This window comes from Penaeus chinensis, chromosome 13 (assembly GCF_019202785.1).
Source record: "Penaeus chinensis breed Huanghai No. 1 chromosome 13, ASM1920278v2, whole genome shotgun sequence".
Classification (NCBI taxonomy): Eukaryota; Metazoa; Arthropoda; class Malacostraca; order Decapoda; family Penaeidae; genus Penaeus; species Penaeus chinensis.
In genome coordinates this window covers 11,307,266-11,319,765 of record NC_061831.1, presented here as the reverse complement: position 1 = coordinate 11,319,765, position 12,500 = coordinate 11,307,266, and the positions used below count along the sequence as shown (strand labels likewise).

The 12,500-nt window shown below is 43.1% G+C and overlaps 1 protein-coding gene across 1 annotated transcript; it reads right to left on the bottom strand.

Annotated features, from left to right (window-relative positions):
- Positions 1 to 796: 796 nt before the first annotated feature.
- On the bottom strand, positions 797 to 10,652 carry LOC125031569 (mucin-19-like). The gene is made up of 5 exons (XM_047622449.1): positions 10,593 to 10,652; positions 10,103 to 10,189; positions 6,617 to 9,940; positions 5,901 to 6,077; positions 797 to 3,451 (listed from the first exon to the last, which is right to left on the bottom strand). The coding sequence occupies exons 1-5, from the start codon at positions 10,650 to 10,652 to the stop codon at positions 1,181 to 1,183; spliced, it is 5,919 nt and encodes a 1,972-aa protein (XP_047478405.1). The 3' UTR covers positions 797 to 1,180.
- Positions 10,653 to 12,500: the final 1,848 nt, after the last annotated feature.

Sequence of the window (12,500 nt, the reverse complement as noted above, 5' to 3'; positions counted from 1 at the left end):
TCTATAGAAAGTAATATAATAAAATCTGAAAAAAAACATTCAGGCGTAGAGTATGTTCTTGTACTCCTAAAGCGACAATTTTGTCCCTTTTATGGAAATAGTTTATTATCAATAAAATTTAAAAAAAACACTTGATGTGGCTTATAAATATCCCTACCACAATATATTCCTAAGAGTTGACTAGAATAATATCTTACTATTATATGGTGTCATTAAAGCATATAATAAAGTAATCTGTCAGCACTCCAGTGTAAGTGTCAATTTGGTGGTGCCATATGGACCATGTGTTATGGACCTACAAAATTCACTCCTTTATTTATTTTTATTGTTATTATTATTATTATTATTATTATTATTATTATTATTATTTCAATATGAAAAAGAAAGACAATTTTTTGGCACAACTATGACATAATGAGGGGAAATACCATGTATTTAGATTTGTTTTATATCATACTCTTTCTGAATATTTTTCCGCTAGTAGTACGATATATAGCCCCTCTATCCTATTATTATTATTATTTTTTTATTCTTTTACATATTTTTCTCATTTTTCTTGGTGTGATGTGAAAAGTACAACATTAACGTATGTATGTATATCTACGTTATTGTCTATCTACACATCTATCTATTCATGTATCTGTACATGTGAAGGCGTAAATATTCACATTTATCTATTTGTACATATATCGGAATATGGGTGTATCTATATCTTAATCTATCTGCACATCTGTCTATCTATTCATATACCTGTATTCGTTGGGAGTCATGACTCGGTAAAGGAAAAGGCAGCAGGTACATCAGAGTCTGTTTTATTTTTCATCGTCGATTGGTTGGCGTATACATTTATCAATAAATATATATTTTTATATAAGAACTCTTACTTTCACCACTGTCATTTCATCGTGAAGATAATTTACAGCCTTTGTAGCATTATAGGCAACGGTGTCTCAGATAAAGTTAATTTGCATAATAAATTACATAAATACTTAGTTAAGTAAGAAATATAAAAAGTTACCCTGTTAAGAACAGTCGCACCCTATACAAAGTATTCACCCTGCTTCAATTTTTTGTATTTCATTTTTTTTTCTTTTTCTGTCGTAATGACAAAGCTTAGCCCATCATCCACCACGTGTTAAAAGTTTTGCTTCGTTCGCAAGGCGCTTCGTGTTTACGTAGATTAGGATGATTTGTTGATGGTGACGGAGCCGGTCGCGTCGTAGCTGTGGTCCGCGGGGACGAAGAAGGAGATCACGTTCGACTTTCTCTCGGGGGTTTTCACGGAGATTGTGCGGGTGAGAGAGGCTGCCGCTGGTTTGGGCGAGGCTGCTGGGGCTGGTCGTGCAGGGGCGGGTGCTGCAGGGGCGGGTGCTGCAGGGGCGCTGGGAACCACTCTGGCGCTCGGGGTTACGGGGCGGGTGGCTCCGACGGAAGACTTGTTGATGGTGACGGATCCTGAGGCTTCGTAGCGGTGATCGGCGGGCGTGAAGTGGGAAATAACGCTGGATTTCCTTTCGGGAGTTTTGACCGAAATAGTGCGGGTGAGAGATAATTTGGCGTCGGAAGGAGCTACAGCAGGGATGGGGCGTGCGGGAGCAGGGGCAGGGGCACGAACAGGGAGAGGTGCTGGTCGAGCAGGAGCAGGAGCAGGTGCTGGTACCCTTTGGACTTGGGCAGCAGAGGATGAAGTCTTTCTTGTTTGTGAGGACGACTGATTGATCACAACAGATCCAGTGGCTTCATAGCGGTGGTCTGCAGGTGTGAAGTGAGAGATGACACTTGATTTTCTCTCTGGAGTCTTGACAGAGACAGTGCGGGTGAGAGAGAGCTTAGAGGCACCAGCTGCAGATGAGACAGCCCTTGCAGGTGCCGGAGCTGGAGCAGGCCGAGCAGGAGCAGGCCGAACAGGAACAGGTTGAACTGGCGCAGGAGCTGATACCTTCTGGACTCGAGCAGCAGAGGATGAAGTCTTTCTTGCTTGTGATGATCCAGATGACTGATTGATCACAACAGATCCAGTGGCTTCATAGCGGTGGTCTGCAGGTGTGAAGTGAGAGATGACACTTGATTCTCTTACTGGGGTCTTAACAGAGACAGTGCGGGTGAGAGAGAGCTTAGAGGCACCAGCTGCAGATGAGGCAGCCCGTGCAGGTGCAGGAACCGGAGCAGGCCGAGCAGGAGCAGGTTGAACTGGTGCAGGAGCAGGTGCTGATACCTTCTGGACTCGAGCAGCAGATGATGCCTGGGTTGCTCGTGATGACCCTGAAGCCTGGTTGATAACAACAGATCCAGTGGCTTCATAGCGATGGTCTGCAGGTGTAAAGTGCGAGATGACACTTGATTCTCTTACTGGGGTCTTAACAGAGACGGTGCGACTAAGAGAAAGATTGGAGGTAGAAGAAGCTGCAGCTGAGGCAGCTCGCGCAGGAGCAGGGGCAGGAGCAAGGCGAACTGGAGCAGGAGCTGGTACTGCTACTTTCTGGACACGTGCCGCAGAGGATGATGATGCTTTGGAAGCCTGGTTGATGACTACTGATCCAGTGGCCTCATACTGATGGTCCTTAGGTGTGAAGTGGGAAATGACTCCAGAAGTTCTTTGGGGAGTCTTGACTGATACTGTGCGGGTGAGAGATAACTTGGAACCTGCCGATCCTGTTGATGCACCCGAGATGCCAGAACTAGACTGACTAATCTGAGTCTCTTCAGCAGATGCTCCCGACGAAGATGATCCGGAGAATGAACCGGAAAATGACTGACCTCCTGAGAAGGACGATGAGGCACCACTCACAGAGGAGGAAGAGCTATCTGACGATGAACTTGAAGAACCAAACCTATGGCTTGAAGAGCCCGATGAGACACCGCTTGAGCCAGTGAAGCTGCTGCCGGAGGAGGACCCAGATGAGATACCGCTTGAGCCAGTGAAGCTGCTGCCGGAGGAGGACCCAGATGAGATACCGCTTGAACCAGTGAAGCTGCTGCCGGAGGAGGACCCAGATGAGATACCGCTTGAACCAGTGAAGCTGCTGCCGGAGGAGGACCCAGATGAGACACCGCGTGAGCCAGTAAAGCTGCTGCCGGAGGAGGACCCAGATGAGGCACTGCTTGAGCCAACGAACCTGCTACCGGAGGAGGATCCCGAAGAGCCGTGGTCACTAACGAACGCAAACCCGTTGATATGGGCAGGTGGCCCATGCACCTCTACTGGCCTTGAGCTAGACGACGATGACCGGGGATTCTGCATCGCTTCCGCCATGGACTGGGCGAAAAGCGCGGCCGAGTTCACGTCGAACTCCATGTTAAGGTTGGGTCCATCGTCTTGGTTGTTTACACCGGAGATGGCGAAGTCAGAGAACCTGGTGATGCCCTGGTTCGAGAAGACGGTGGCTGGAGCGAAGATGTCGGCTTCGACGTCCTTCATGTCGATGCCCGAATCCGTCTTGCTGACTGTAACCTGGAAATGTGGATTATACTTTAGTGATGAAGTCTTGGTTCTCTCTCTCTCCCTCTCTCTCTCTCTCTCTCTATATATATATATATATATATATTTATATATATATATATATATATACATATATTTATACATATACATATATATACATATATATATATATATATATATATCCATATATATGTATATATATATACATATTTATACATATACGTATATATATATATATATATATATATATATATATGTACACACACACACACACACACACACACACACACACACACACACACACACACACACATATATATATAACTCATGCACATACCCACACGTAAATATACGCACAGAAGTATTCTGTTACTAAGACCAAGATATGAGACATGAGAAAATTACAAACAGCATCGTTCACAGTAACCAAAATACCACAGATATTAAGAAATAGTTATGTATAGTAAACCATTCCATCACCAACAGTAGTACATAAAATACGGGGTTACATTGCGATCTCAAAGCAGGCAACTTACCTCCGTGTTGTTAGTTATAGTAATAAAAGTAAATGTACTTACACTTGCCCAATTACCGCTACCTTAATAATGAATGTTGTCCGAGGAGATTCTGGGTAGTGTTTGACTTTTATATCGCCAGATGTACCAGCCTTAATTGGGGTAAGTGCTGGAGATCGTGCTTTACCATTTGAGCGACTATTTCGCAAGTAGTATTCTAAACTTTTTTTTGTATATACACACTCATATATATGTGTATGTATATATATATATATAAATATATATAGGTACATATATATACATAGATATATATATATATATATATATATATATATATATATATATGCATATATATTTATATATATAAGTATATATTTTATATTATGATCTGTTAACTAAGCTTTAAATTTGTGAGGACGAATTTACAATCATAATGCTGTACTCCTACTAATAAGAACGATAAGAGCAACAACAAAAAATCTTCCTTTTCCTTCAAATTAAGTGTATTTGCGACATACACTGGAATATAAAATTTATTTTCGAATTTTGATAGAAAGACGGGTATTGCAATAAGATTTATTTTGGGTGCACGCAGTCCTCAAAGTTTCAGAAAAAAAAATGAATAAGCAAATAAAATCGAATACATTAGTCCATGTAAGGAAGGTGCGAAAGTAATTTTTATTGAGTTACAAACAGGAATCTATCTCCCATGTATCCCTTTCTACGTAAATCCTGTGTTAATTCTAGAACGGCTACCAACATGCAGATTCCTTTCAGGCACCCGGAATACAGAAACTAATATAGTGCAACTGAGTTTTTGTAATTTATCGTCGAGTACGTAGAAAGATGGATAAATTAACACTTATGAACTTCCGTCCATATAAACATGCGCAAACATGCATAAGAGCATTTATAATTGCATGCAAACTAACATATAAATGCACAAAATGCGCGCACATACACAAACACACACACACACACTCACTCATTTATTAATTTACTCTCTTTCTCTCTCTCTCTCTCTATCTATATATATATATATTATATATATTATATATATTATATATATATTATATATATTATATACATTATTTATATTATATATATTATATATATACATATACACTCTCTTACACACACACACACACACACACACACACACACACACACACACACACACACACACACACACACACACACACACACACACAAACACACACACACACACAAACACACACACACACACAGAAAGAGGGGGGGGGGGAGTCAGAGAGAGAGAGGGGGGATCAGAGAGAAAGAGAGAGAGAGGGGGGGGGGGGTGAATCAGGGAGAAAGAGAGAGAGTGATAGAGAGGGGGGGGGGGGGGGGAGTACCGTATTAATTAGGCCCACAAGCAAAAATTACAACTACACTACAACTCACACAACCTCTTGCATTTAGAATGATATCTATATTTCTTAAAATACGTAACTATCCCAAACACAAACGTATGTTCATCCTGAAAACATGAAGTATAGTAGATTAACTGCTTTCCATGAAAGGTAAAGCAGGTGTTTTAGTATCAGCAAGCTTTCCTATTAGTCATATATATGCTTTGAGTTTTTTTGTTTTTTTTTTCTGCTGGTTTTCATTGTTTACTTTAGTTTATTATTAATCTATGTTTCAACATAGCATATCATTCGCATTCATTTTTTTTCCCCAAGAAATATAGATGTCATTCATTAATATTTTTTTTCTAATACTACAATACGCAATGATACACAGTAAGTGTTTATTCACATATTTGTAATCGCTGAGTTCACTTTGTTGACATGCCTTTGAATGTAGCAGTATCCAGTATTTACTGTTTACAATGATTTGTATTAACTCAATAGATAAAACTATGATAAAAGATGTATAGAGAAAGACATGAACGGATGGAGACAGCTGCTCTCCTTGAGGTGTACCTGATAACCTTTAATGGGGTGGGCAATGTAGGAGTAGTTATAGAAGAAGGCATCGGGCATCAGCACGGTATACCAGCCGCGGGTTATGCCGTCTTCCCCAACCCATTCATCTCGACTCTGGTAATTCGTATTCTCGTGGTCTTCCACTCGGACGTTGAAGGCGTAGGGGTCAGAGCCCTGGGGACACAGGCAGATTATAGCAGCTACCGACGTTGACAAAGGAAAGTAATATTAGAGTTCGATCACTTTGTGGTGACGCTTAGCCGTGGTTCGCTTATAAATTCGCAATAAGTTGCTCGAAACAATGGAGTCATTAGACACAACAATAAAGAGTTATTTGCTGTTCACACTCTGAAACCCTCAAAACCCTCCGGTTAAGTTGTTTTTATCACTGTATTGATTAGGCCCTTTACCGTGTAATTTCAATAGATATTCGTGTATGTTTATATTTATAAATGTACAAATATACAAGTTTATGTTAATTCTGATATCCAATTCTTACTTCGTCCAGTCTATAAAATCTGACGAGGTTTCCTTGTTAAAACAATAATGATCAAGTGAAAAGTAAAATAAGTATGATGAAACTGACATGATTAATAATCTTTGTGATACCTGGATAAGTCCATGTTAGTGGGCATTATACTGTAATGTCACAGTCTCTATAAAACCCAAACCAAGCCAGTTTTAATACTTTGATAGTTGGAAAAGATACGTACGCTGCCATCGCCGGTATCTCTAAACTCAGGGTAAGCTACACCAGACTTTGCTGCTTCTGCCCGGAAAGCCAACATTTCTTCCATCAGGTCAGCTGATGAGAAGGAACTCCCACCTCGAAAGGGCTCTGCGAGGCGGTATGAATGTGAGCGAGATCCTGCTGAGGAAGAACTGGAGGATGAGGCAGCAGAAGAGGATCCTGATGAAGCCGAGGATGAAGAAAACCTGGAAGAAGACTGGGATGCTTGTTTCCTACTGCTCGCTGAGGAAGACAGGCCGCTGCCACTGGAAGAGGATACCAGTCTACTGGCACCAGCTGAAGACGAAAATCCACTGGCACTGGAAGATGCCAGTCCACTGCCACTGGAAGATGCCAGTCCACTGCCACTGGAAGATGAAGATGATTGCCCAGTAGCACTAGAGCTCACTGATGATGCACCTTGACTGCTAAATGAGGCACTTGAGGTTTTTCGTGAGGAGCCAGCAGAACCCTGGTTAATGACAACTGAACCTGTGGCTTCATAACGATGATCTTCAGGTGTAAAATGAGAGATGACACTAGACTCTCTTTCAGGTGTCGTGACAGAGACAGTGCGAGTTAGTGATAACTTTGAGGCAGAAGAAGCTGCTGCTGCTGCCTGCTGAGCTCGAGCAGCTTCTGCCGCCTGCTGGGCACGAGCAGCTGCTGCTGCTGCCTGCTGAGCACGAGCAGCTTCTGCCGCCTGCTGGGCACGAGCAGCTTCTGCCGCCTGCTGGGCACGAGCAGCTTCTGCCGCCTGCTGGGCACGAGCAGCTGCTGCTGCTGCCTGCTGGGCACGAGCAGCCTCTGCTTCTTGCTGAGCACGAACTGCTGCTGCTGCTGCTGCTGAGGAAGAGGAGGTCTTTCTAGCCTGTGAGGAACCAGAAGCCTGGTTAATGATAACTGATCCAGTGGCCTCATACTGATGCTCTGCAGGTGTAAAATGAGAGATGACACTTGATTTTCTTTCAGGGGTCTTAACAGAGACAGTGCGAGTTAGAGAGAGCTTAGAAGCTGATGAACCCGCAGCAGAGGCAGCTTGTGCAGAAGCAGAAGGGGCAGGTCTAACTGGTGCAGGAGCAGGAGCTTGAGCTGGAATTGCTACCTTCTGCACTTGGGCAGCAGAGGATGAAGTCTTTCTTGCTTGCGATGATCCAGATGACTGATTGATCACAACAGATCCTGTAGCCTCATAGCGGTGATCAGCAGGTGTAAAGTGAGAGATAACACTTGATTTTCTTTCAGGAGTCTTAACAGACACTGTGCGGCTGAGAGCCAACTTAGAGCTTGAACTTATAGCAGGGGCAGCACGTGCAGGGGCAGGGGCAGCACGTGCAGGAGCAGGAATGGGAGCAGGAATGGGAGCAGGTCGAACTGGAGCAGGAGCAGGTGCTGCTACCTTCTGCACACGAGCAGCTGATGATCCAGAAGACTGATTGATAACAACAGATCCTGTAGCCTCATAGCGGTGATCAGCAGGTGTAAAGTGAGAGATAACACTTGATATTCTTTCAGGAGTCTTAACAGACACTGTACGGCTGAGAGCCAACTTAGAGCCTGAATTTATAGCAGGGGCAGCACGTGCAGGGGCAGGGGCAGCACGTGCAGGGGCAGGAGCAGGAATGGGAGCAGGTCGAACTGGAGCAGGAGCAGGTGCAGCTACCTTCTGCACACGAGCAGCTGATCCAGAAGACTGATTGATGACAACAGATCCTGTAGCCTCATAGCGGTGATCAGCAGGTGTAAAGTGAGAGATAACACTTGATTTTCTTTCAGGAGTCTTAACAGAGACTGTGCGGCTGAGAGCCAACTTAGAGCTTGAACTTATAGCAGGGGCAGCACGTGCAGGGGCAGGGGCAGCACGTGCAGGAGCAGGAGCAGGAATGGGAGCAGGTCGAACTGGAGCAGGAGCAGGTGCTGCTACCTTCTGCACACGAGCAGCTGATGATCCAGAAGACTGATTGATAACAACAGATCCTGTAGCCTCATAGCGGTGATCAGCAGGTGTAAAGTGAGAGATAACACTTGATTTTCTTTCAGGAGTCTTAACAGACACTGTACGGCTGAGAGCCAACTTAGAGCCTGAATTTATAGCAGGGGCAGCACGTGCAGGGGCAGGGGCAGCACGTGCAGGGGCAGGAGCAGGAATGGGAGCAGGTCGAACTGGAGCAGGAGCAGGTGCTGCTACCTTCTGCACACGAGCCGCTGATCCAGAAGACTGATTGATGACAACAGATCCTGTAGCCTCATAGCGGTGATCAGCAGGTGTAAAGTGAGAGATAACACTTGATTTTCTTTCAGGAGTCTTAACAGACACTGTACGGCTGAGAGCCAACTTAGAGCCTGAACTTATAGCAGGGGCAGCACGTGCAGGGGCAGGGGCAGCACGTGCAGGAGCAGGAGCAGGAATGGGAGCAGGTCGAACTGGAGCAGGAGCAGGTGCTGCTACCTTCTGCACACGAGCAGCTGATGATCCAGAAGACTGATTGATAACAACAGATCCTGTAGCCTCATAGCGGTGATCAGCAGGTGTAAAGTGAGAGATAACACTTGATTTTCTTTCAGGAGTCTTAACAGACACTGTGCGGCTGAGAGCCAACTTAGAGCCTGAACTTGTAGCAGGGACAGCACGTGCAGGGGCAGGGGCAGCACGTGCAGGGGCAGGAGCAGGAGCAGGAATGGGAGCTGGCCGAACCGGGGCAGGAGCAGGTGCTGCTACCTTTTGCACTCGAGCAGGTGATCCAGAAGACTGATTGATGACAACAGATCCTGTAGCCTCATAACGGTGGTCAGCAGGTGTGAAGTGAGAGATAACACTAGATTTCCTTACAGGAGTCTTGACAGAAACAGTACGGGATAGAGATAGCTTAGCAGCTGATGAGGGGGAAGGAACGACAGGGGCTGGTGGAGGAGAAGCAACAACACGTGGTGGAGCTGGCGCAGGCACCGGTGCTGGTCGTGATTTTGCTGGGCCAGAAGAGCCTGTGTTAATCACTACACTTCCAGTGGCTTCATAACGGTGGTCAGCAGGAGTGAAGTGAGAGATGACACTTGATTTTCTCTCAGGAGTTTTTACACTCACAGTGCGTGCAATGGATACAGGGCTTTTGGGTGCTGGAGCGGCTGGAACTTTGGCAACTGGTGCACTGATAGGTGCAGGGGCGGGGGTAGCAGCTCTAGAGGAAGAAGGGCCTTTACTGATGCTGACAGATCCCGTAGCTTCATATATGTGATCGGCAGGCAGGAAGTGTGAGATAACACTGGATTTCCTCTCGGGGGTCTTCACGGAGACAGTGCGACTCAAGATCTGATATTGAAGAGAGAGAAACAGCATTTAACATTCACGATAAGGATCATAGATTCATGCATTATTTGCATTTTAAGAGACCAATAGTTTCATGAGGGGTAATATTCCCGACCAGTTGTGACTATGAAATTTCTGTGTGCCACAAAACATCACAAGACCTACCTGAGTGGCGCTGTCTTCCTCAGATGAGGCTGAATAGGGTAGTTTAGCCCCCAAGAGGCACGTCGCCAGGCTCACCACCACCAGGACCTACAACAGGAGAGAAAAGTTAAACTCTTGAAGTGATAGGGTTTTAGCTTCCTTTCAGATTTTTTTTTATAGCAGCTATTCGGTAAAACATTTAATCTTCATGTTCCTTTATCTGCAAGCAAATTTTGGTTGAATGATTATATCGGTAACATGAAGCTAAATAAATCGAATAACTGAAGTGGCCGCAAGGCTCTCCGTCTTTCTTTTGTTGTTGTTCTTCCAATCCCTCTCATCCCTCTCTTCCAGTTATTTCCTTTCCATGCCATCTTTCCCCCCATAATTTCACTCTGTTTACATGACACACAAGGTTGGCATTTCAGCACAGTGCGGTACGTTGATGTTTAGCATTCAAGTATAGTACAGCACGATTCAGGCATGGGAAGTGTACGTTTCCATACCGTACCTTAAGCTGAAGGAGATGACCATCCAATGCCTTTGTGATTTGAGTGTATTTGTAGATCATAATGGGATAGTTGACTTTCCAGTAATATAGCCTAACATATGTATGTATATGTAGGCCTATATGAATGTATATGTATATGTGTATATGTATATATGTGTGTATATATAAATTATTGCTATAATGTATATATATGTTATTGCTATAGGCTCCCATACGTTTATTTTCCTATCTTTCTTTGTTAGGTATTTATGATGTTAATCTTAAACAAAGTGCTCAACGAATGTCGAAAAAAAAGACATGTTTTCATAAATAAAATTCTGTACAATTTTCCAGCGCAGGAAATATGAAGTTCCGCGTTCTTGCTAAAAGGAAAATAATAATAGTTTGTGGCAAATCTAAGTCTGCCGTTCCCTAGCAGCGCCATCTGCTGGTATGCGTGTCTCCTTGGAAAGATTAATGGGCAGAACCAAGAGGAATATTAACGATGATATGCGGTTCTAATGAATAGGATGATCTACCCCGGCATGACGTTGGTCGTATGAGTATTGCGCATCGGCTAGGAAAGACGTAAATCACTAATCCATGTAGTGCGAAGAATGGTGTGTGAATTTAACCGAAGCGTTTTAGAAAATAAAATAAAAACGTATAATACTTCACGTGCATTCTGCGAGACCTTCAATCAAAACCTTTTTCTACTTTCAGGATGAAATAAGCATACACTTTCCACAAGGTAAACGAAGGTATTTCTATCGTCTTTCCATAAACCATGAAGTGAATGAAAAAAACAAAAACAAAAAAAAAACAGATAAAGCGCAGCCGGGGTCAAGTAATCTGGCAACTCCAGAAAGGAGTCTTGGTCACGCGCCCGAATGGCAATAAAGACAACAATAGATATGGATATGTGGTGCCATCTGTTGGCGAAACGACAACTACGCTCATGGAGGCGGGAATGTGAACTAGCCGTGCGTGTTTCCCCAGTTATGACTGCGCCCAAAGGATTCTTTATGCAAACATGAAAACGCCAACGATACCTCGCTTCTCTTTTTGCGTTGGCGAATAATAGCAAATAGAAAAAAAGGAAAATTTTTGCATGCGATTTGTGTTTTTGAATGCAAACAGCGACTTAATAGTGAAGACTAGATTACAGGTGTACAGAAATACCAAAAATATAAAAAAAAAAGAATGGAAATGTGTGGGGGAACAAGAAACACACACAGAAAGAATAAAAAAGACAAGTCCAGGCATAAAAGATATTTAGGCATATGCAAAGACAAGGAGCAATCTTGTGCACACACACACACTCATATATATATATATATATATATATATATATATATATATATATATATATGTATATGTATATGTCTATATGTATATATATATATGTCTATATGTATATATTCTATATGCATATATATATATATATATGTATGTATGTATGTATATGTCTATATGTATATATGTATATATGTATATATATATATATATATATATATATTTATATATATATGCACACACACACGCACAGACATACACACACGTGTGTGTAAATGTACGTATATATATACGATATATATATTAAATATCTTATATATATATATATATATATATATATATATATATATGTGTGTGTGTGTGTGCATGAGGATTACCCCATGAATACATATGCGAATACATACAAGCACTTAAATCATATTCCTTGGACACATACACACATCAAAGCGCGAACGAGCGAGACGGCGAGAGAGAGAGAGGTATATCGATCTCGCATGATTGCTTAATGTAGCTTTAAACTTTATCTGACCGCGGTGACCTCCAGGCTTTCTCTTTTTTATACCCGATATTGAAGTCAAAGAGATGAAGTCACTCTACCCTGCGGTGACAATGACACACATCGATCCTCGTCAT